Source organism: Terrapene carolina, unplaced genomic scaffold, assembly GCF_002925995.2.
Source record: "Terrapene carolina triunguis isolate 2854851 unplaced genomic scaffold, T_m_triunguis-2.0 Scaffold66, whole genome shotgun sequence".
In the NCBI taxonomy this organism is placed as follows: Eukaryota; Metazoa; Chordata; order Testudines; family Emydidae; genus Terrapene; species Terrapene triunguis.
The window spans coordinates 27317388-27342397 of NW_020664417.1; the positions used below are offsets into that span (position 1 = coordinate 27317388).

A 25010-nucleotide genomic window follows, 5' to 3' on the forward strand; every position below is an offset into this window, starting at 1 on the left:
GTTATTGTCTGTAGGACTCCTGCCTCATTTGTTTCTGAAGTTGGGAAGTGAATGATGGTGAATGATGCAGGAGAATGCATGGGGGAAAAGGATGATCTCGTGGCTAAGGCAGTTAAATATTGCCTTGAAGAATGATTTTATCCCTACCTGTGCCACAAAGCTCCTGTGTGAGAAAGTCACTTAAACCCAGCTTTTTGTAGGTGGTCACTAAGGATATGTCTACACTGCCTCTTGGAGGAGTCTTCAAGTGTGTGCGCTAAAAATAGCTGTTTGGATGTTGCAGTGCCAGATTCTAAACTTAATTAAAACTGAATTGCTGGAGACATGATTTCTTATAATTGATGTGTACAGTTTGACATGACTAATGTCACTACTGCTGTTCTGTAAAAATCACATTGTTTGAGTGGTGTTAGCAAAGGGAGGCCTGAAGCAAAGCTAGGAGTCCTTGACCACTATAGGAGCAGTTATTATACCACTTTCCATCATATTTAAATACCTGTTTATTTGCAAGTGCAATACACCCTCTTTAGTTTTAATTGGAAAAAAGTGTCAAGAGAATTGAGTACTTCTGAAAATAAATGTTTAATAAAAAAAAATTATGTTAACATAGGTTACAGGTGGAGTCAAGGCCGGATTTCAAGTTAGGTACAGTAGGCACATGACTAGAGGTGCAGGCGTTATAGGGGTGCCTAAAAGTTAAAAGTGGGTTTAAAAGTTAAAAAGTACTTACATTATTTTTTATATTGCTTGTTTCATTTTTTATGGAAAACTATGAAGGTCAGCTATAAGCGGAGGTGCGGGGAGGAGAGGGGTGCTGAAGATGCTGTGCTGGAGGCACGTAAAGTATAAATCTGGCCCTGGGTGAAGAGGTGTTCAAGGATACAGCGGTAGCATACTGTGAAGAGTGAAGCTAGTGGCAATCTAGAAATCTGTTAAACACTTCTAAATTTTTTTTAACATTCCCTGATGTGTCCATAGAATAAAATGCCAACTAGGAAAAAATATTCAAGAATTTCTTTAAATCAGGTCAGTTACATGCATGTAACCTCAAATCCTTCCACTTTTTTTACTAACTGTATAAAAAAGGCCACATTTTATTCTTTTTTTTGTAAAATAATTTATAAAATAGTATATTAGTAGCGCATCTTCTATGTGTATCTCCTATTGCTTTCTCCCACTCTTGCTGAGGGTGTTTTTTGCCCACATTTTAAACATTCGGACTGGTTGCTACAGAAGTGAAAGTGTTATGCATATAAGTGTCTTTCACTATTACAGTAACTCCTCACTTACCGTTGCAGTTATGGTCCTGAAAAATGCTACTTTAAGTGAAACGATGTTAAGCGAATCCAATTTCCCCATAAGAATTAATGTAAATGGGGGGGGGTTAGGTTCCAGGGAAATTTTTTCCACCAGACAAAAGAATGAAAATACACACACACAAAATAAGTTTTAAACAAACAACTTAATATTGTACACAGCAATGATGATTGTGAAGCTTGGTTGAGATGGTGGAGTCAGAGGGTGGGATATTTCCCTGGGAATGCCTTACTGCTAAATGATGAACTAGCACTCGGCTGAGCCCTCACGGGTTAACACATTGCTGTTAATGTAGCCTCACACTCTACAAGACAGCATGAATGAAGGGAGGAGACACAGCATGGCAGAGAGAGACAGACCCACACACTGTGTGTGTGTGTGTGTGTGTGTGTGTGTGTGTGTGTGTGTGTGTGTGTGTGAGAGAGAGAGAGAGATTGATAAACACACACACATCGCCCTGTTAAGTAGATCAGCAAGTTGAGACAGCAGCTGCTGCCAGCAAGTTCCCTCCATCCTGAGCCCTGTCGTGTCCCCCCATGACATTAACACCCCTCTTCCCCCCGCTCTGCACAGCAAGCAGGAGGCTCCCGGGAGTAGCTCCAAGGCAGAGGGCAGGAGCAGCACATGGCAGTGGGGGGAGGGACAGCTGAACTGCTGGCAGTTGGTAGCCTGCTGGGCAGCTGCTGCACAGAGAATTTAGGGGAGCGGGGAACTGATGGGGGGCTGCCGGTCCACCCTGGTTCCAAGCCCCCACCAGCTAGCTGCAACGGGCTGCTCTTCCTGCAAGCAGTGGACAGAGCAGGCAGATGCCAAACAATGTTATAAGGGAGCATTGCACAACTTTAAACAAGCATGTTCTCTAATTGATCAGCAACGAAACAACGTTAACCAGGACGACATTAAGTGAGGAGTTACTGTACCTGGTCCTAAGTAAAATTAGTGCACAATCTTAATCAGTCCTATGCCATCATAATCACTGCAGTAGGTGATGTTATTCTGGTTCTGATAGTCTTATGAACTTTAGAGAGAAGTAGAGTGGCCAGCTTTCTCATTTGTGAAAACCGGACACTGAGCGCTGGAACCTGCTCTGCCTCTTCCCCCGAGGCCCCATCCCTTGTTCCACCTCTTTCCCTTGAGGTCCCGCCCCCACTCCTCTTCTCCCCCCTGCGTCACTTGCTGTTCTCTCCATTACCCTCCCTCTGCCAGCTGAGCAGTGGTCTAGGGATGGGGGAGGGGTGACTGGGGCAGGATGTTGGAGAGAGAGCTGGGCTCTGGGGGTGGGGTGACTGGGGCAGGGCTGGGGAGGGGGAGCTTTTATGTTTCAGTATTAATGCATGTGTGGTACTATCAAGTAAAGTTGCTTTATGTGGTTGGTTTATATGATATTTAATTTCCTTAAATTAATATTTCAACTTCGTAAAAACATTAGATTTTTAATAGAGAATAAATAATTACTGTGCTACAGTGCATAAACCAACATGGGGGCAAGCCAAATTACTTTTGTTACCTTATTTTAATGCATTGAATTAACTTTGACACAAATCAGATCTATGATCTGGATGCTGATCTTTAGTCTCTAGACCAGGGATCAGCAGCCTTTCAGAAGTGGTGTGCCAAGTCTTCATTTATTCACGGTAATTTAAGGTTTCGCGTGCCAGTAATACATTTTACATTTACATGGGCCGGTGGCCGGGACCCCGGGCCAGCAGCGGGCTGAGCTGCTCAGCCCGCTGCCGGTCTGGGGTTCCATCTGCCGGCCCCTCTCAGCTGGGGTCCTGGCCGCCAGCCCCGCTCAGTCCGCTGCCGGCCCGGGGTTCCGTCCATCCAGGCCAGCAGCGGGCTGAGCGGGGCCGGCGGCGGGGACCCCAGGCCGGCAGCAGCGTGCCACATTAAATTAGCCCGTGTGCCGCAGGTTGCCGACCCCTGCTCTAGACTGTTACTTTGTCATTCACATGTCATTTTATGCAGTTTTATCCAAGTATTGAATTTTTTATCCAAGAGCAGTCAGAATATGTTTTGCAACTTGTCTGTATATACAAAATTCACTTCACTTTGTTCTGGAAAGTGAGCTTTGGTCACTCACCATCTGTTGCAGTATTGCACATAATTTCATAATAATTAACATTTTTAGCGAACTTATCCATGTTCAAGAATACTAAGCTTAAACTGACCTTACAACTTGTAAACAAGGACCCTAGTGGCCTGATACATTGATGAATGGCTTTGGCTTGTAAATTGGAATTAAGTCAAGAGATTCTTTCTAAGGAATGTGTGGAACTTGTCCTGTTAACTTTACTAACACAGAGAATTCCTAGAGGAGAGCTTCTGTTTACAATACCATATATAGAAAAGGCTGACTTCATCCAGATGCAGGTTTATAGCATTTTCTAGGATAGTAACACTCTTTTTGTGCCGGTTAGTTTGTAAACCATTTTTGGAGATGAATTGTTTTTGTGGGTTTTTTTTAGACAGCAAGCTTTTCTTCTAAAATAGCTTTGTTCACTACTGAAAAATGCTATCTTAAAGTTTTGGGTTTTTTGAAGTTGACTTTGGTTCTGAACTTGGTTGACTAAATTATGTTGTGATGTAGGAGATAGATGTAACATTCAAATGAATATTAGCACACCCACAGTACTGTCAGAAACTTTATATATAGGAAGGAAGTAATCAACTATGAAAGAGCTTTAATTATATTAATTATAACAAAACACATACATTTGTTACTGAAAACACTGTGCCACCTTGTGCAAGATGATTGTGTTACTTGTTTAGCTACAGAAAATTCAGCCATAGTGCTACTAAGGAAGAGTGAATTTGTCTGTCTGCCTAAAGGAGGAATGGATTTCAACCTTTGCCCCAAACTCAAATCGAAACTGAATTTATGTGCCAAGTAAAATTGCACTGTCACTGAGAAACCAGAGTCTCCTATAATTCCTTAATCCCAGCCTGCGCATCACACAGAACTCTGCTAGCAGAGCAGAGGCTATAGAAGAATTTATCAGGTTCCTTTATTAATATTTCATTTTTTAAAATTTTCACTCCAGAAGTACACCGCTACCTCGATATAACGCGACCCAATATAACACGAATTCGGATCTAACGTGGTAAAGCAGTGCTCGGGGGGGGGGAGGGGGGTTGCGCACTCCGGTGGATCAAAGCAAGTTCAATATAATGCGGTTTCACCTATAACACGGTAAGATTTTTTGTCTCCCGAGGACAGCGTTATATCGAGGTAGAGGTGTAGTGATTTTCCTATTCTATACCTTCTCTTAGCTTCTCTGTTCCACAGATTGATTTATGATAAGTAAGAGCAAGAAGCTCAATAATTTAAGATTGAGATCCCAGAACTAAGGGCAGGCATCGTTTTTTTTTTTTTAAGGTTGCAGGATCTTCTCATGGAAAGCCATGTGCTTCCCTGTGATACAGTGGACAATATTTCAGCAGTAGGATGTATTAATAAATAGTGAGGCCCAATAAGCTTCTCATTGCACAAGGAAGCAAAAGTGCCCTTCCAGTGAGCAGAAACTTTTTCTTGATGCAGGAGATGCAGATCAGAGAGGTTCTCAACATCAAAGTGGACTGTTTGATACAGGAGCGGACAGTCTATTGCCAGGGAAAGGAATGGTCACAACCACCTCTGTTCATAAGCAGGAAAAAATTCAGGCCCTATCCATTAACAGGAAAAACTCCCTTGTTTCCCCTCACTAGCCAAGGTTGTTAAAAAGCTATGGTGAGAGAGTGGATTTAGGGGTAATTTTAGTAGAACCAAATTGGCTATTGAGGCCATGGAGCTAGGAGGCAATAGCAATGGCCGTGGGGAAACCTTGTCGCATTTTAATAGAAAAATCTAAATGATCCAGGGGCCCAAACCAGTTTCTCCCTCCACTCATTGAGAAGCCATACTGTCAGGCTTTTCCCCACTTACTTGCCTGGGGTGCTGGGTGGATTGATTTAAATCATGATTTAAATTACCAAGTGGGAAGCCTCAATTTAAATAATCAGTTTTAATCCACTTTATTTGTACTTCAGTTTCTAAAAAAAGGTGCATTCTCATTGGTTAATATAACCATTAAAACATTTTAAGTAAATGGAGCCTGTACACTAGATTTGGTACATCTTTTTGCTACTACAAGGGTATACTATAATTATATACATTTAATTAAGAAATTATATAGCTTAATATTTTCAAATTCTTATTAATTGTGCATTTTGAGTATGTTAGAAAATGGTGAATGATATACTGCTTATTTATTTGCTAATTCACTTTTTGCTCATGAGTTTGTGTCAAGCTTCGTTAGGGTGGCAACTGGAATTTAACTGAACACACACAACAGCATATACAATTTATTTTTATCAAGCAAAACAACCTCAATGTTTAGGATACATAAACTTCTCTTATCAAAACACGTTTCACATTTTTCATCTAAATTAACCAGAGGGATTAACTGAAGTCAGTGAATTAAATTGATTATTTCAGGTCAGCCTAGAAAAAAATTTCAAATATGCCTAAGTGAAAGTGGCTGGAGATTAAATTCCTAGTCTCATCTCTGTCTCTTGAAAATGAGACAGTCTCCTAAATTACTTAGGCTGACCTGTTGTCTTATTTATAAAGCTTGACCTCAAAAGTTAGATGTTTTTCCCTGATCCTATCTTTACATAGAAAAACAAACTTTAACTCAGCTTTTGATAGAGGCTCCTCAATTCAGCATATTTATTTAAATACTCTAAGAGATTATAATAAGTTTAGGCCTTAACATATTTTGTATTAAATTCATATTTAATTTTAAATGTCTATTTTTAAAGAGAAAAAGCTTATAACTTAAATTAAAGTCCAGTTTTTTAAATTTTGTTTTTTAAAAATCAATTTTTAGCCACCCTGGTGGAATGAAGGTCATAGTGCTGGGAAACTTTATCTTGGTATGTCATCAGAAGCTAGTGGGTCATCTTCATATAGCAAGACATCTCATTGCAACAGAAATGATCACACCCCTAGCGACTGAGAATTTCTGCCTGGAATTCAAATATAGTTCCTAATGTTTTAATAAAATATTCACATTAGCCTCTTAAGCAAATCTCCTTATACTTGTCCAGCAAGTAGCCTTTCTGTTTGCAGTTTGCTTTGTAAGTATACAATATTTACCGGCGGGGGAGGTGGAGTGGGAGAAATAGTGTAAGCCACTGAGCCACAATGCTATGTATTTCATGAAGATAAAGTGGTTCTAAGTATCCTCACTGATTTCATCACTAAGGGCTGGTCCACACTAACCCCCCACTTCGAACTAAGATACGCAACTTCAGCTATGTGAATAACGTAGCTGAAGTCGAAGTACCTTAGGGCTGGTCTACACCCAGCCGCTAGTTTGGCGGCTGGGGATCGAAGTTCTGGGTTCGACTTATCGCGTCTGGTCTGGACGCGATAAGTCGAACCAGGAAGTGCTCGCCGTCGACTGCGGTACTCCAGCTCGGCGAGAGGAGTACCGCGGAGTCGACGGGGAGCCTGCCTGCCGCGTGTGGACCGCGTCTGAACCGCGGTAAGTTCGAAGTAAGGTATGTCGACTTCAGCTACGTTATTCACGTAGCTGAAGTTGCGTACCTTACTTCGACTTGGGGGGTTAGTGTAGACCAGGCCTTAGTTCGAACTTACCGCGGGTCCAGACGCGGCAGGCAGGCTCCCCCGTCGACTGCGCGTACTCCTCTCGCAGAGCAGGAGTACCGGCGTCGACGGCGAGCACTTCCGGGATCGATCCCAGAAGATGGATTGCTTACCGCCAGACCCGGAGGTAAGTATAGACGTACCCTAAGAGGAAGATTACTATTCTCAGGACTTAGGAAAGTTTTGTTTGAAATAAGTGCACCTGAAGGAAAAGTGGCACGTATTGGATGTGAAAGGGGCATTAAGGATTTTCCTGTAGTCTGGAGAGAAGATTTTCCTGCAGGAAAATCTTTTCACCTTTTTGTAACTTACTGCCCTTTTGGAATTGGAAACGAGTAAGGGATTTTATGCTAAAGCTTCAAAATTTCAGACAAGGGCAGAAGTGTCATGAGGTACTTTTTTGAGGTATATTTGGCTTGACCTGAAAAAGCAGGTACTGGAAATCTCACAAAAGAAATCTGCTCACTATTGCATATTGCTTTATTTTTCTTACAATGTGCCTTATATTCTGAAGTAGCTTACACTGAAAAGTGAAATAATACTTAACTCCTCTACAGTGCTTTTCATCAGCAGATCTCAAAGCATGTTATAAAGGAGGTCAATATCATTATCCCCATTTTACAGAGCCTAAGCATTTAATGGGAGAAGTTACATCCCACCAATAGTCACGTTAGGTAAACTGGTAATTTCAGTACTGTAAACTCAGCAGTTTAGATATGTCGGTAAACAACTTAAACTTAAACATATATTATTTTCATTAAGGGCTGAAAACAAATGTGAAAATATTCATTAAATATTTTAATAAAACTTTTTTCAGACATTGAGGCTTCCTTTGAATGATAAACTATGAAGGTGGTAAAAGAAAATGAATTGTCTTATTTTTTCTCTTACAGGCTGATGTGTGAAACTGTGAGATATGAAAGGCATGAAGCAAACGAAGTTCTGTACTAGTAAGTGTTTCCTCTCTTCTACTAAAATGCTAAAGGGTGTGTTTATTCCAACTTGCTGATTAAAAGTGTGTTCTGTAAACACAAATGAACCACCTTAACTTCTTCATCACGTAGCATAGAAATGTGCAGGTTCAAACTGGTGTCAATGATAGAGCTGATGTGCACTGTTGTAACTTTGTAGTCAGTGAAAGGGCAGAGAATTAGTGGGTGTGGAATGTCATCTCCTCAGATTAAGCTGTCACCTGGATTTATATCAATCAAGATAAAGCAGTAGTGACCAGTTTTTCCTGCCATAGGTGCCAGATCAACAAATCTAGCATGGGTGATAATTAGCAGGGATATGAATTGATGTAATTTCAGATACAGTAGAGATCTCTTAACAACACACATCCTTAAGTGTGCCATTAATTCCCCCCCCCCTCCCCCCGGGGCTAATTTTCCCCCAGATTTTAATGTAAAGCAGGTAACCTGCAATGCAGTACAGTGTTCATGAGTGGATGAGTTGAAATGTGTATGAATAATGCAGCCTTGCAAATTCTTCTAATCCAGTGGCCCAGAGCCTCTAATTTTGTTTTTGCACAGGCAAATAATTTTTTTGTATTTTCATTATTGATCATGACAAAGAATGGTGAGCATACTTGTATGCTAAATTTTCATGATTGCAAGGTTGGAATAATGTCTGAAACTGGATAAACTAAACAATTGTATCTAAAGAAAGGTATACCGAAAATAAAGATCAGTAGAAACTAACACACTCTAATATCATCTAGCCAGCGTAATCTTAAATGATTGATTGTACATAACTATTTTATCAGTGAAACTTATGGTGGCAGTCTTTGTTACATTCTAGTTTGACTGCATTCCGTTTTTGTGTGTACGTATGTTTAATAATAATCATCTAGACTCTAAATCTCAGGAAGGTATCGTAGACACCCTGTCTTTGTTTTTTTGTGAACAAAATAAATGCTGCTATTCACAGAATTTATGGTGGTAATAATACTTAAATAAGGATTCAGGGTGTATATTCTGAGGAAAATGTAACATGCAAGTGGAAAATCCTGAAATCTGGGTTAATTTGAAGTGCCTTTCCCATTCCTTTGCATTGATTCCCTTTGTCAGGCCTTTCATGTGACTTTATCTTCACTTTGATCTTCTGCCTTTCCTTTCTACTTACTTCTGACCCTTTTTTTCCACTCCATTCAGTTGGTCTAATTGGCAATATCTTCCTGTACACACAAGTGCAAAATGTTTTTGGTTTTAGCATGAGCAATCTGTGCACACTTGGACTCTATGAAAACCTATACAGTACTGGAATAATTTTTTAAAATTGTTTGAATTTTGTCAAATCTCACACACGCGCACGCACACACAAATTTGTCTGGCTAGGTTGTAGTTTAGCATTTTGATACGTTGTGAGATCAAAGATGGATCCGTAAGGAAATCCAGCAAATTCTCCTTGACGACTACCTATGTTCACTACATCCTACTTGAGAGTGGCTCTGAAATTCTGGTATTTTCAGTACACTTGTAAGTTTAGTTAATTTCCATCTTATTTCTGTATGGTAAACCTCATGGGGGGAAAAACTTGTTCTTTTTTTGTGTCCTTCCTAAGCTTAGCATATGTCTGGCAAGACACATGTGCGTATTATTGAGGGTTATAAAATTAAAATGTAAAAGAGATGCATTCACTAGCCCTTGTATCTGTGTTTTTCAAGGGTTAGGTAATGGGATAGAGACACTCTTATCTCTAGGTCAGTAGTGACTAAAAGTTATTTTTGACCTGAATGAAATGAGCTGGGCATTAATCCAGTTTTCTAGTGGACATTGCAAAACTTCACAACTGGTAGCCCTTGTTTTGTAGTCTCAAAGGCCAAGGATTTAACTAGGCATGGAGATTGAACTCCTACCTGTTCAATACAGTGCTTCAATTATTTCAGTGCTGTCAATGTGATGGTTTGTCACAAGCTCTAAAATAAACTTAAAAAAAGTCTCTATGGAAGTAGCTGCAACTATAACTGAGCTATAAATGATTGATTGACCTCTTTTTTTTCCATGTATATATGAATGACCTCCCCCAGGCACAACTTAATGTATCAATATTGGGAAGCTAAATCTTTATTTCTCTTCATGTGAAGATGAAAACCAATATACTTGCTGTCAGGTGGAACAAACTACCCCATAGAAGCAACATACATTCACTGTAAATATCATGTTTCTAAATAAAGGACTGAAGCCTTGTTTTCTTACGTAAGGGGGAGAGAGCACTACATGGGGGGGGGGGCGCATGAGGGGAGAGGCACCAATTTTATCATCTAAAGTTATGAGGTACACATTTAAAAATGTAACACCAAAAATTCATCAAAAACCTGTCCACCATGCTATCCATTTTTATCTTTGCCCTAAAACAAATAAGCAGTAAGAATTCATAATACCTATATAAATCTTTAATTTTTTTAAATGGCTAAAAGGGAAAAACAGAGCATGTTGTTAAAATTGACTTAGCTCATCTGCATTTACTTTACTATTAGCGGGTGTTTGTGCCTGCAACAAATTCTCAAACCCTAGGGCCATCTCTTTGTTTAACATGGGAACTAGGTTATTAAAAGTGGCAGTTCAGCTCCAGTTATTCTTCATTTGCCAGACATCTTTACTAGTTTCATTTGATGTGAAGTTAATGATAGAAGGGCTAAAAGCCTTTGAGGCAAAAATTCAGGTTTGAGGTTTTTCCTGACACACACACGCATATCTGATTTTCTTACCTGCTTGACAAGACACTCCTACCCCGAAGTCTGATTTAAAAAAAAAAAATTTTTTTTTTGTGCTGCTTACTGCATTCTGTCAAATTACTTGTTAAAAAGATTCTTGTTCTTCACCTCTATATCATATTAACACTTGGCACTGCCATAGATGAGATATGGTCAGCATTTTTATTTATAAACCTAATTTTTAATAGTTGTATACGTTGCCATTTAATTTATCAGGCTTAACCTTGGCAGCCAAAATACAATTTCGTTTTTATGATCAAGTTAGATTAAATCTGCTCAGCCATATTTGGCAAATGAGGGATCTGACTATAAAAGCTTTTTTTTAAACTTCTCTGAATTAAAAAATACAAATACAAAAAACCTCAACTTTAATTTTTTTTTTTTTTTTTAGTGAACATGATTGATACATGGTATATGGCTATGCAGTTTGACATTTGTACATATGATTTTGGTTATGCGGAAGGGAGTGAGTGGTGTACCAAAAATGATTTGGGGGATCTAGTCCTACAATTTTAATTTTGATTAGAATGAAAAGCTGAGTCTTTAAAATATAAAGTTTTAATAATAAGGTTCTGTTTTACTAGGAAGCAGTTTTTATTCTTATAAGGAGACTGTATGGAGCCAATGTGTGTGTATTCAAATAAGTTAAATAACTTGTATGCCTCTCTTATCCCCTTTGAATACGTTACAGAATAAGTTATGTTGGCAGAAAACTTTTGAATTTTGATGGCAGGTTGTCATCTAAAGAGATTAAAATCAACAAAGTTCACACATGGCTGAAACAGCATGCTGGGGAGGTGACAATGACTTGGGTATATTGAGCCAAATTCATCTCTAGTGTTTGACTTCAGTGGAGTTAAACTATAGATGAATTTATTGCATTAACTTTTCATGATTGATAAAAAAACGCAGGTTGCTCTGATACTTTGTGGCCTTTGATAAGAGGATCCTTCTAGCCACTGCATGTTTGTTAGCTCCTCTTTCCTTCCCCAACTTCTTTTCTGAGAATGTGTATCAAATACAAAATTTCCAAGACTAATATATTTGATAAATACGTCTTAAATTCTTGCCAATGAGAAAATATTTCAGAGCTTGATTGTTAGTTATAGATTAGTGGTTTCAATAGGGTTGCCTCCTAAAACTGAAATGCCTTAGATGAGTGTTCTCCACCTTTTAAATGTTTTGAACTAATTTTAAATGAGAATAATCTTCTTCCATCAACACTTATTAAAATTCCCTAATTTTTAGTATAATAATTTGGAATTTTTCCTCTTTTTTTTCCCTAATACAATACTCCATTAGTTGTCCTACCAAGTGCATTTTTAATGTAAAAAAAACCGCAATCTGTCTTCAGTGATGGACATTATTTGACTAAAAAATAAATACATACATTACTACACAAATGGTGACTTGAGAAGACTTCTAAATGATAGGTGGAGTCGAATCAGTTGTTTTGCTAAACTGAAGATCCACAGTTTCAGGTACACCTCTATCTCGATATAACGCGACCCGATATAACACGAATTCGGCTATAACGCGGTAAAGCAGCGCTCCAGGGGGGCGGGGCTGCGCACTCTGGTGGATCAAAGCAAGTTCAATATAACGCGGTTTCACCTATAACGTGGTAAGATTTTTTTGGCTCCCGAGAACAGCATTATATCGAGGTAGAGGTGTAGTTCAAAAGAGAACTTACAATTTGTTGGCTGATTTTCTGATTAAGGTACACTGTATCTCTTACTGAAATGTTTAGCTGCAAAACTATACTTCAGTCTCCCATCTTTCATTTTCCCCATCCTACATCTTCTTTTAAGAAAGAGAGAAAAAAAAATAGAGTTTGTCTTTGGAGTAAGAAATAACTATGGAATTGCTAATACTAGAGTATGGTTGGTAGCTGTTGGTAAATGATATTTCTGTGGTGAATGTACCGTAGTTTTAATTTTTAATAAGCTGAAAGCAATATCATATATGGGGAGAAAAGGATTTTTACCTGTGCTCCCATTGGGCAGCTCTGTGTTCTAAGATTAGATCCAAATGCTCTCGTTCTGTAGCTGTTATATCACAGAATGACCTCGTCTGGGGTGCTGCAACTCAGTGAAACCTGCTACTGGGTCTTTACAGGACTCCGGGGTTTGTTGTTGTTTTTTTTTTTAAGTAGGGCCAGGTCCCTAGCCCTTTTACACTATGTGGCATAGTGTCTTTGCAGCTGCCAAAATCTTCCCTTTTCCTTCTGCATGCAGCCTCTGGGTCCACTGAAATGAAATTGTGGATGCCCTGCATATGTGTAGACCCTAATTAGCTGGAGAGAGGGATGGCAGGGAGGAAGGTATGATGTAACTTAAAAGGCCCATGGAGTGCTACTAGCTGACAGCCCCAAAATGTAGCTGTTGACAAATAGTAAGAGAAGCAATCATTGGATGTTTCATATCTGTGTGCGGACCTCAGCAACCCCTGGAGAAGGATAGCGTTTGGGAGAAGGAAGCATGCTTAAAGACCTATTCACAGATCTTGCTCCCTAACTGCTGTCCTCTCCAATTCTCATAAGCAAAATCTAATTGAAATAACGATTTTTACATAGAATCAAAATTAATATAGTTTAATATATTTTAGAACTTGTGTATTAAAACATTTTGAAAAGTAGCTGAGGACACATAGCAGCTGTTCTTAAAAACAAAAACCCTAGCTATTTCATTGTAGCTATAGGTCTGTGTAATGTCCATGAATCCTGTGCAATGAGAGGTGAGGCACAGGATTTAGAGGGTTCTTGGGGATGAGTGTGGAGAACTTTTGTATGTGCTCCCCTGAGTGATTCTTTGGATCCTACAGTAGAGCAGCCAGTAGCACCTCCATCGCCCCTCCTTGCCAGCCTGAGTGTCTTCAGGAGTGGTCAATAGGGCAGAGGCAGCATATGCAAGAGAGTGGGGCTAATAAAGGAGCCCCTCCATCTCTGCATAGTCTGACATAGCTATGGAGTGGGAGGTGGATACATACAAGGCATAATGTGGCCCTTAGTGTTTGTGGTGACTCTTAGCCTGGACAGGGTACTCTAAATAGACATGACTCTTTTTAAATTTACATTTCAAATTTAATGCTTTGTTAATTAACATTTAATAGTCCAGACTTGTACTGTGCACCGTTTACATACTGGGGAAAGGTCTGGGATGTTTGAGAGAAGTCAAAATTTCCATGCTTGATATTTTAGGTTCCCAGTATAATTATTTCCTCTTGTTTTCTTTGACACTTTGCTCTACTCTTACTCTAAACTTATTTTTTCCGAACATTGTGTGTGTCTTCATGGAGGCTTTGGAAATATTTCAGAATTTACTGTCCTTAATGCTCAGTGAAGATCCTTGATTTCAGAGTTAGTAACAGATTTCCTCTTAACTCCTGTATTTCCAAGGCCACAGAAGACATTTTGCAAATGATTGATTAAAAGCCCTCTAAATAAACATCATGCTTAGGAGTAAGTCTGTTTTGAAACTTTTGCCTGGATCAGCATACTGATTTTCAGATAGCCCTCTTCAGGAAATATATATTCATTCTCCTTGTGCTTCTATAGGCTCCTCTGAAAGTCATCCAACAGGATATTTAATAATGCAGAGTCTCATTGCAGGATGGCTGGTTTATTGCTTTTTTGCTCTCTTGAAGGTGTATTATACCTTCTGATAGCCAGACAGTTGGCAAAGTTGTATTGGGATCCTGCCAGGTCTGCACTGCAGTAAATCAGGATTTCATGTTTATATATTTTATTGGGAGGGCATTTGCTATGGGGAGTTTCTTAGCCAATATCTGCCATTAGGACAAATACATTCAAGAACTTGATAGTTGATTCTGCATAGATCATGTTATTGAATAAAGACTTAATAGTATAGAGAATTCATTGCAGTACAATGAGTTCTACTAGATTTTTTTACATTATTGTTTTAGACATGCTTTGTGAGCCTTTTGTCAAATTGAAATTAAGGCTTCTACAAGAATTATAGGTTGCACCTTCTTTTTTACGATAAATGTTTGACTAAAGACAGTAATATTTTATTGTTGCAGCAGTGCTGGGAATAACAGGTAGTTTTAGACAAATAATGCCAGGGCATAGGACTTACTAAGTAGTAGGACTGTGTCCACAAAATCTGTATGTAGGATTATGTAATCATATACCATTTCCATCACAGTTTTGCCAGTAAATTAGCATGGAATTTTGTTAAGAAAAGAGTCTACTGCTTTTTCTTCCTGAATTTCTATCTGTAATCTCAAGTGCTATATAATTGCTGAACATTTTAATATCAATCTTATGCAGTGTTAGGTCATTTATGCAGGGAAACGTGGCTGCTCATTGCCTATAGACAGGTATGAAAAAGCTTGTTCACTAATTGTTAAAAACAGACTTATGTAAGCTGTTTTTTTTTTTTTTTTTACAAGCACCTGTCTCTGTAGAGACTTACTTTTTATATTACAAAATCTGTTTTATGCTGTTCTTACAGTAACTGGAGCTATTTTTGGTGATTAGAAAAAGAAGAATACTGTCAAGATCTTTCAGAGAAAGATGCATTGGTTATGTGTGCAGAAATCTACAAAGAAATTATTTCCTGAAGTGTTGGCCTAGTGTTTTGTATGTCCTGTGTTTATATTTTTAGATACCAAGTGCCAAATTTTGCCAACTTTCATCTCATTTAATCAGCGAGTCACAACTGTGGACATCAGTTTAAACAAAAATGCCACTTAAAAATCACAAGTTTAGTGATAGCTAGGAATGCCTTTTTTTGTTGCCGATTTTACTTAAGAGCAGGCCTTCTGATGTTTGCGATCTTTCTATTTTGTTAAATTTGGCATAAGGTTGACAGATAAGGAGAAATATACAACAGCAATATAATTATTTGGTTAATATACAGCAAGTTAAAATGTTCAGGTATATTTGCGGTAGGGAGAGGACAGGTAGGGTTGTAGCTGACACGTGGACCATCAGTTGTACCTTCAGTACATATTGCTTTGTTTGGGATGTACCTTATTCTTTAAACACTGCTTACATGTAGCATCAGGAGCTCTAGTGTGGTGATGTGGCAGATATCCGATGGCCAATTATTATTTATAAGTTAGTTGACAGACCAGTTGCAAACGTGAACAACTCACCTTTTGATTGCAGATAATGTGCCAGTGATCAAACAACTCAGGTAAGATGGTAGCTGAGTACCTGGGAAAATATTGAAAAATGTGGAAGTTTTTTTGGAATGCAACATCACCAATCACTTCAAGGGAAACTTCTAATACTATAATAGCTGCTTACATAAACAAAGGAGGGCCCCAAAACAGCTGTCTACACACAGATGTTGACTATAATGAGATGGGCAAGGAAAAAGCGGTTATCTTCAGAACTACATGTGTGAGGAAAACCCAAACACATGAGATGATGAATCTGAAGAAACTAACACCCTCAAAGTATGGGTTTATAGAATAAGCTCTCCTTTAATTCCATCATGTAATGTCTGATACTTGACACTGGAAAGGTGTTTCTCATTTCTAATATGTCAACTTCTCTCCTATGGCTTGGACTAATTCTCTCCCATCTTTTCTGCTTATTCAAAATAGATGTTGGAACACAAGTAGTCTTTTCTCATTTTCCAAACATCTCTCAGCAAAGAGGAGTCTGGGTATACATATCCCAGTCCATATAACTGAGGAGCAACTTCAATTGTTGTCTTGGTTTACACACAATGTATTTATTGGTATCACTGTTTGGGGGGGGTGTGTGTGTGGGGTAGTTAAACCAATAAATCTTCCAATGTAAAGCACTGGGATAACTGCAGTCGCACAAAAGTAGAGTTGTACTGCTTTAACTATAACTCTATGGTTAAGAGATACAATTTTGGTGTGTGGGCAAACCTTTAGATTGTTGGAAGCATAGTGATTTCCTGAGGGTTCCACGTTTCCTGCCAGAGTCAAGGAAGATGCGTTTCTCTAGGCTCTTGCTGCCCTTGTAACCTTTGCAAGTCGAAAATGGGTTAGGAAATGCAAGACCACCTCTTAAAGTTTAGACTGATTCTCTCAGTGTCTTCTGGAAGTTATAGGTATGGTGTTTAGTTGATGGTCCTTATGGAGCCTGAGTTATGAAACTTGAAGGGAAAGTAAATCTCTTTAAGCCTTCTCCCTCTCCTTCAGGGTAGAGATTCTCAATTTTACAATCCAGGGCGTGAATACATGAAAGCACTCTGCTGATTTGATTTCCATCAGACTAAGGATATGATCATGCAGGCATTTATGAATGTGTTTAACTTTACACACACATTATCTCAGTTAAACCAATGGGAAAACTCACATGCATAAAGTTAAACATGTGCTTAAGTGTTTGCAAGATTGGTTCCTAAATATTTTATCTCCAGTTCTACTACAGTACTGACCTAACTCTTAATCCATTATTACAAAGATTGTATTTATATTGATGCTATTTGTGACTGGAGTGGAGAATCAAATATTTAAGTGGGCCATTTAAATCTATGGCACTATTTTAACAGAGAAAAAGAAATTTTAGGCCATGTTCAGGAAAGTCTTGCTAGAGATGACACACGTAATTTGTTGAGTTCCACAAGGTACTGAGTAGTACCTTAATTTCCAGTGACTTCCCAGGGATTGAGGGTATTCAGCAGTTTGTTCGGTCCAGAACCTTGAAGGTCAAGGCTCGGTTATAATTTTGAATCACTCTGGCTCAGAAACTATAGTATTTAGTGTCCTGGCTATCACCCAGGTGAGGCGAGTATTTCTAATGAAGGCATGCATATCCAAATAACAAATCCAAATGATTTTACAGATGGTGCTAAGACTGTTTTATGTGAGCCATTGTCTCCAGTCCCTGGCCTTAATGTGAGCATGCCCAAGGAAAACATGCATGAATGCTGTGTGTGTTGATTGGGTTTATAATAAAAGTTAAAATGTTGTATGGGTTCTCTTTCAGAAACCTGAAATTATGACTTACTTTGCTAAATAGAAACCCACTTTGAACCTTAACAGTTATGTTGAACCTAGTCAATTGAAAAATGTTTAAAGTAGTTTCAGGTACCATATCTGTCCCAAAGATTGTGGGGACAAGGTGGAAGTTGTAGCTATTGCATCACTTGGGCAAGCGACTCGTGATGTAAAGAAAATACATGTTTTTCAATTAAACACAGGACAATATAATATTAAAATCAGATACTCTCACAGCAGAATTTTTAACCTCTTTCAGCGTGATCAGTTTGACTGTCTGAATACTACAGGCTCAATGGGAGAGTCTACAACTTCCTTGAATCACAGCAATGTATGTGATAAGTGGAGCTTATGAGCTCAGCCAGTACAGCCATATGTTGGAAGAGCTTTATCAACTCTATCAGACCTTTGAATTTTATGAATATCTCTGTATCTGGGAGAGCATTCATATATTAGAAAATGTATTGTGAAGAAGTCCCAAAAAAAAGCATCTGACCTTATCAACAGTTAGAAGTGTGCTTTTGATGTCATCAGGGACTGTTCAATAAAAAGAAACTTAGTTTCCAAACAGTTATTTGCGTGACAACTTTACAAAGTCATGTCTCAAAGTTCCATGTTTCAGAAATGACTTGTCTGATTTATCTTAAGTTTTGCAGGTGGAAAAAAAAAATTCCCTCTAGCTACAGACCTCATATTCAAGTAAAAAGGACTTCTTTGAGAAAGTTGGAGAGGGAACCATAGTCATGCATCTAATGGAAAGCAGGTTAGAACCCTGACTCTGGAGTTCCTTTTACAAGTCCATAATTCCTGTAAATCAAGGGCTTGCATACACTGTGGCAAGGTGAATCTAAATGTTTCAGCAAGCCCCTGGTGTCTGCAGTGTTGTGATACAATAGAATGGAAATTCCACAATAGCTTAATTTAAAATAAAATATCACTTTATTGAATATAAAGCATGAATTAAATCAGCATAATAGCAGTTTTGTGTTTTTATGTTAAACTCAATTTTACACAGTTCCAACACTGCATTCAGAATGCTGCAGATTTTTATCAATACGTAGTCTGCATTGTAGAAGTTGTAATGGGAAGCTGGTGCTTTTGGCAGCTTGCACCTTTTGCATTTGAGCATATAGGAGGCATTTTGCAATCATGCGATAAGCACAAAAAAACCCCAACCCAACAAAAAAAACACCTGTCTGGGGATTTATCCTGCTTTGAGCAGGGGGGTTGTACTAGATGATCCCCTGAGGTCCCTTCCAACCCTGGTATTCTATGATTCTAAAACATTATCTGGATATTTCTGAGTTTGGGGGTTATTTGCTTCCCAGGTCCATACCCATTCCTCTCCGACTGTTAGGACCATTCTATGCACCAAAGTTTTGTTGGCGAAACTTGCCATATTTTGGCACATCCTTGCCTGCATCCACATTTGATTTTGACTCTTATCAATAAAACCCTGACTTCCTGTTGTCAAAATAGACCAGCTCACAGAATGACAGACCCCTCCCACCTTTATTGACACTGTTCCACCAGCAGAATGCCTCTGTGGACTTTCAATTATCTGTATTGGTAAAAACTGTCCACTGTGGTAGTTGTTGGAAGTTCCACAAATACAGAAGAATCTGGAGCCCACTTCTTAAAACAAACATGCAGCTGTCATTTCCAGCTGGTGATGTATCAAACAATTCCACCTCTTGGAATTCATGTTACATGGAGCAAGTGAGAAGTGTGTGGTTTTTAAAAAAAACAAAAACAGCATATGTCAAACACTTGTTCCTTTCTGTAATATTAGTCTCATCTTTTGTCTTTAAGCAATGTCACAATCTGAAGAACTATCTCCTTGTTGCCATATATTAATTGAGGTCAGTGGACTTTCTAACATCAGATTGACTGAAAGGTTAATCTATTACTGGACTCCACATAATTTACCTCAAGAAGCTCCCTGTAGTGCAGGGGTGGGCAAACTACGGCCAGTGGGCTGGATCCGGCCTGATAGGGCTTTGGATCCGGCCTGCGGGATTACCACCCCCGTGGCGCTGCGGCGCTAAGGCAGGCTCCCTGCCTGCCCTGGCCCTGCGCCGTTCCCGGAAGCAGTCGACACCATGTCACCGCGGCCCCTGGGAACGGGGAACCGCAGCCAATGGGAGCTTCTGGGGAGGTACCCGCAGGTGAGGGCAGCGCACTGAGCTCTCTGACCCCCTCCCGCCCCCAGGGGCCGTAGGGACGTGGTGCTGGCCGCTTCCACCCCAGTAAGCCGGGCTGGAGCCCACACCCTGAACCCCTTCTGCACCCCTCCTGCACCCCAACCCCCTGCCCTGAGCCCCCTACCGCACCCCGCTCCCCTCCCTGCACCCTGAGCCCCCTTCTGCACCCAACCCCCTGCCTCACCCTGCACCCCTCCTGCATCCCAACCCTTGCCCTGAGCCCCCATTGCACTCTGCACCACTCCCTGCACCCTAATCCCCTGCCCTGAGCCCCCTCCCACACTCTGCACCCCCTCCTGTACCCCAACCCCTTGCCCTGAGCCCCTTCCTGCACACCGTACCCCAAGCCCCTGCCCCAGCACTACATTCATGGCCCTGCATGCAATTTCCGCACCTAGACATGACCCTTGGGCCAAAAAGTTTGCCCACCCCTGCTGTAGTGGATACTTTTGGAAAGGCCACCAGTGTCCATTCTGCCTCAGCTAACTCCACATTAATGGGTGCTTACAGAGACCCAGGCAAAAAAGGGCTTGTAAATGTTCTTCCTTGTAATTTGCTCTGATCACCTGGCCAGAGTGGTTTTTCTGCAGAAACTGTAATGGCTCCCCTAACTATGAACTGACTGGGCAAGCACTACACTTACCACCCCTGTCATAACTATAAAGGGAAGGGTAACAGCTCTCCTGTGTACAGTACTATAAAATCCCTCCTGGCCAGAGACTCCAAAATCCTTTTACCTGTAAAGGGTTAAGAAGGAGGAGACGGTTGGGAGATGTCCAGTTAATCTCCATGCCAGATTACAACATTGAGAAGGAGGGTGACGAGACAAGAACTGATATAGCCGGGGGGAAGAGATTGGACATAAGGAAGACGGGGGGGATGGATACTAGACTAATAGGTCATACTGGCGGTACGGTGTCCATACCAAATTGGATAACTAATGTGAGGGAGGCTAAACGGCATAAATTAAGATGTTTATACACCAATGCGAGAAGCCTAGGTAACAAAATGGAGGAATTGGAGCTCCTGGTCCGAGAAATGAGACCGGATATCGTAGGAATAACCGAAACATGGTGGAACGGTAGTCATGACTGGAGTACAGGTATGGAAGGGTATGTGCTGTTTAGGAATGACCGGAACAAAGGTAAAGGTGGGGGAGTAGCATTGTATGTCAATAATGAGGTAAACTGTAAAGAAATAATAAGTGATGGAATGGATAAGACAGAGTCTGTCTGGGCAATACTCACATTGGGTAAAAAAACTACTAGAGCCTCCCCTGGGATAGTGCTTGGGGTGTGCTATACACCGCCAGGATCTACCCTGGATATGGACAGGGAACTCTTTAATGTTTTTAGGGAAGTAAATACTAATAGGAACTGTGTAATCATGGGAGACTTTAACTTCCCGGATATAGATTGGGGAAAAAATGCTAGTAACAATAATAGGGCTCAGATTTTCCTAGACATGATAGCTGATGAATTCCTTCATCAAGTAGTTGCTGAACCGACGAGGGGGGATGCCATTTTAGATTTGGTTTTGGTGAGTAGTGAGGACCTCGTTGAGGAAATGGTTGTAGGAGACAACCTTGGCTCGAGTGATCATGAGCTAATTCGGTTTAAACTAAATGGAAGGATTAACAGAATTAAATCAGAGACTAGGGTTTACGATTTCAAAAGGGCTAACTTTAATAAATTAAGGCGACTAATTAGGGAAGTGGATTGGAATAACATATTTATGGATCTAAAGGCGGAAGGCGCCTGGGATTATTTCAAGTTGAAGTTGCAGGAGCTGTCGGAGGCCTGTATCCCGAGAAAGGGAAAACGGATCGTAGGCAGGAGATTTAGACCGAGCTGGATGAACGAGCGTCTCAGAGGGGTGATTAAGAAAAAACAGAAAGCGTACAAAGAGTGGAAGAGGGGAGGAATCAGCAAAGAAACCTACCTTATTGAGGTCAGAGCATGTAGAGATGGAGTGAGAAAGGCCAAAAGCCGTGTAGAGTTGGACCTTGCGAGGGGAATTAAAACCAGTAGTAAGAGGTTTTATAGTCATATAAATAGGAAGAAAACAAAGAAAGAGGAAGTGGGACCGCTGAAGACTGTAGATGGAGTGGAGATTAAGGATAATCTAGACATGGCACAATGTCTAAACGAATATTTTGCATCGGTCTTTAATGAGGCTAATGAAGGGTTTAGGAATAGAGGCAGCGTAACGGAGGGGAATAAAGGAGGGGGGGGTTGACATTACCGTATCCGAGGTAGAAGCCGAACTCGAACAGCTTAACGGGACTAAATCGGGCGGACCGGATGATCTTCATCCAAGAATATTAAAGGAACTGGCGCGAGAAATTGCAAGCCCGTTAGCGATAATTTTTAATGAATCTGTAAACTCGGGGGTGGTACCGTTGGACTGGAGAATAGCTAATGTGGTTCCTATTTTCAAGAAGGGGAAAAAAAGTGACCCGGGTAACTACAGGCCTGTTAGTTTAACATCTGTAATATGCAAGGTCTTGGAAAAAATTTTGAAGGAGAAAGTAGTTAAGGACCTTGAGGTCAATGGCAATTGGGACAAATTACAACATGGTTTTACGAAAGGCAGATGGTGCCAAACCAACCTGATCTCCTTCTTTGAGAAAGTAACAGATTTTTTAGATAAAGGAAATGCGGTGGATCTAATATACCTCGATTTCAGTAAAGCGTTTGATACGGTACCGCATGAGGAATTATTGGTTAAATTGGAAAAGATGGGGATCGATATGAAAATCCAGAGGTGGATAAAGAACTGGTTAAAGGGGAGACTGCAGCGGGTCGTACTGAAAGGTGAACTGTCAGGTTGGAGGGAGGTTACCAGTGGAGTCCCTCAAGGTTCGGTTTTGGGTCCGGTTTTATTTAATCTATTTATTACTGACCTCGGAACCGAATGTAGAAGTGGGCTGATAAAGTTTGCGGATGACACAAAGTTGGGAGGTATTGCCAATTCGGAGAAGGATCGGGATATCCTGCAGGGAGACTTGGATGACCTTGTAAACTGGAATAATATTAATAGGATGAAATTTAATAGTGAGAAGTGTAAGGTGATGCATTTAGGGATGACTAACAAGAATTTTAGTTATAAGCTGGGGAAGCATCGGTTGGAAGTGACGGAGGAGGAGAAGGACCTCGGAGTCCTGGTTGATCGCAGGATGACTATGAGTCGGCAATATGACGTGGCCGTGAAAAAAGCTAATGCGGTCTTGGGATGCATTAGGCGAGGTATTTCTGGTAGGGATAAGGAGGTGCTGCTTCCGTTATACAAGGCACTGGTGAGACCTCATTTGGAGTACTGTGTGCAGTTCTGGTCTCCCGTGTTTAAAAAGGATGAACTCAAACTGGAACGGGTACAGAGAAGGGCCACTAGGATGATCCGAGGAATGGAAAACCTGTCGTATGAAAGGAGACTTGAGGAGCTCGGTTTGTTTACCCTAACCAAAAGGAGGCTGAGGGGGGATATGATTGCTCTCTTTAAATATATCAGAGGGATTAATACCCAGGGAGGGAGAGGAATTATTTCAGCTTAGTACTAATGTGGACACGAGAACAAATGGATATAAACTGGCCGTCGGGAAGTTTAGGCTTGAAATTAGACGACTGTTTCTAACCATCAGAGGGGTGAAGTTCTGGAACAGCCTTCTGAGGGAAACGGTGGGGGCGAAAGACGTCTCTGGCTTTAAGATTAAGCTTGATAAGTTTATGGAGGGGATGGTTTGATGGGATAACGTGATTTTAGTCAATAGGTCAATAACGTGCCATCGCTGATAATTAGTATCAATGGTCAATGTGGGTCTGGCTGGAGAATCTTGCCCACATGCTCGGGGTTTTGCTGATCGCCATATTTGGGGTCGGGAAGGAATTTTCCTCCAGGGTAGATTGGCAGAGGCCCTGGAGGTTTTTCGCCTTCCTCCGCAGCATGGGGCAGGGGTCGCTTGCTGGAGGATTCTCTGCGACTTGAAGTCTTTAAATCATGATTTGGGGACTTCAACAGCTGAGTCAAGGGAGAGAATTATTCCAGGAGTGGGTGGGTCAGCTTTTGTGGCCTGCATCATGCGGGAGGTCAGACTAGATGATCATAATGGTCCCTTCTGACCTTAAAGTCTATGAGTCTATGAGAAGCTCAGGTAACCTGGCTGACACCTGACCCAAAGGACCAATAAGGGGACAAGATACTTTCAAATCTTGGGGGGGGGGGAGGCTTTTGTTTGTGCTCTTTGTTTTGGGGGTTGTTCGCTCTTGGGACTGAGAGGGACCAGACATCAATCCAGGTTCTCCACATCTTTCTGAACAAGTCTCTCATATTTCAAACTTGTAAGGAAACAGCCAGGCAAAGCGTGTTAGTTTATCTTTGTTTTCTCAACTTGTAAATGTACCTTTTACTAGAGGGTTTATCTCTGTTTGCTGTACTTTGAACCTAAGGCTAGAGGGGGGTCCTCTGAGCTCCTTAAGTTTGATTACCCTGTAAAGTTATTTTCCATCCTGATTTTACAGAGATGATTTTTACCTTTTTCTTTAATTAAAAGCCTTCTTTTTAAGAACCTGATTGATTTTTCCTTGTTTTTAGATCCAAGGGGGTTGGATCTTGATCCACCAGGAGTTGGTGGGAGGAAGGAGGGGGGATGGTTAATTTCTCCTTGTTTTAAGATCCAAGGGGTTTGGATCTGTATTCACCAGGGAATTGGTGAAAAGTTTCTCAAGGCTTCCCAGGGAAGGGAATTAGCTTTGGGAATGGTGGCAGCGGACCAGATCTTAGCTGGTAGTTAAGCTTAGAAGTTTTCATGCAGGCCCCCACATTTGGACCCTAAAGTTCAGAGTGGGGAAGCAGCCTTGACAACCCCATATACTCAATCTGTGGCTGTGGAAGCCACCGAAGCTACCCATGCTCCAGAATTTTACATCCGCATCTAAGCTCTCGTTTTTAAAAAAATGTAGCCATTGTGGTTGCAAAGAGAACCTACCAAATATGAACAGTGTAAACTGGTGGAGTACTATCTGCCCGATGCATCTCGGAACAATAGCTCTGAGAAGTCTGAACTGCCCTATTTATCTCATAGATTCATAGATTCTAGGACTGGAAGGGACCTCGAGAGGTCATCGAGACCAGTCCCCTGCCCGCATGGCAGGACCAAATACTGTCTAGACCATCC

The 25010-nt window shown here is 40.6% G+C and overlaps 1 protein-coding gene across 1 annotated transcript in view; it reads left to right on the forward strand.

Annotated features, from left to right (window-relative positions):
* LOC113406013 (rap guanine nucleotide exchange factor 6-like) overlaps window positions 1-25010 on the forward strand; it is a 185663-nt gene that overhangs the window by 115353 nt on the left and 45300 nt on the right. The window contains exon 3 of the mRNA XM_029910613.1: window positions 7864-7920. Within this exon, the coding sequence (XP_029766473.1) occupies window positions 7864-7920 (57 nt within the window). The remainder of the gene's footprint in view (window positions 1-7863; window positions 7921-25010) is intronic.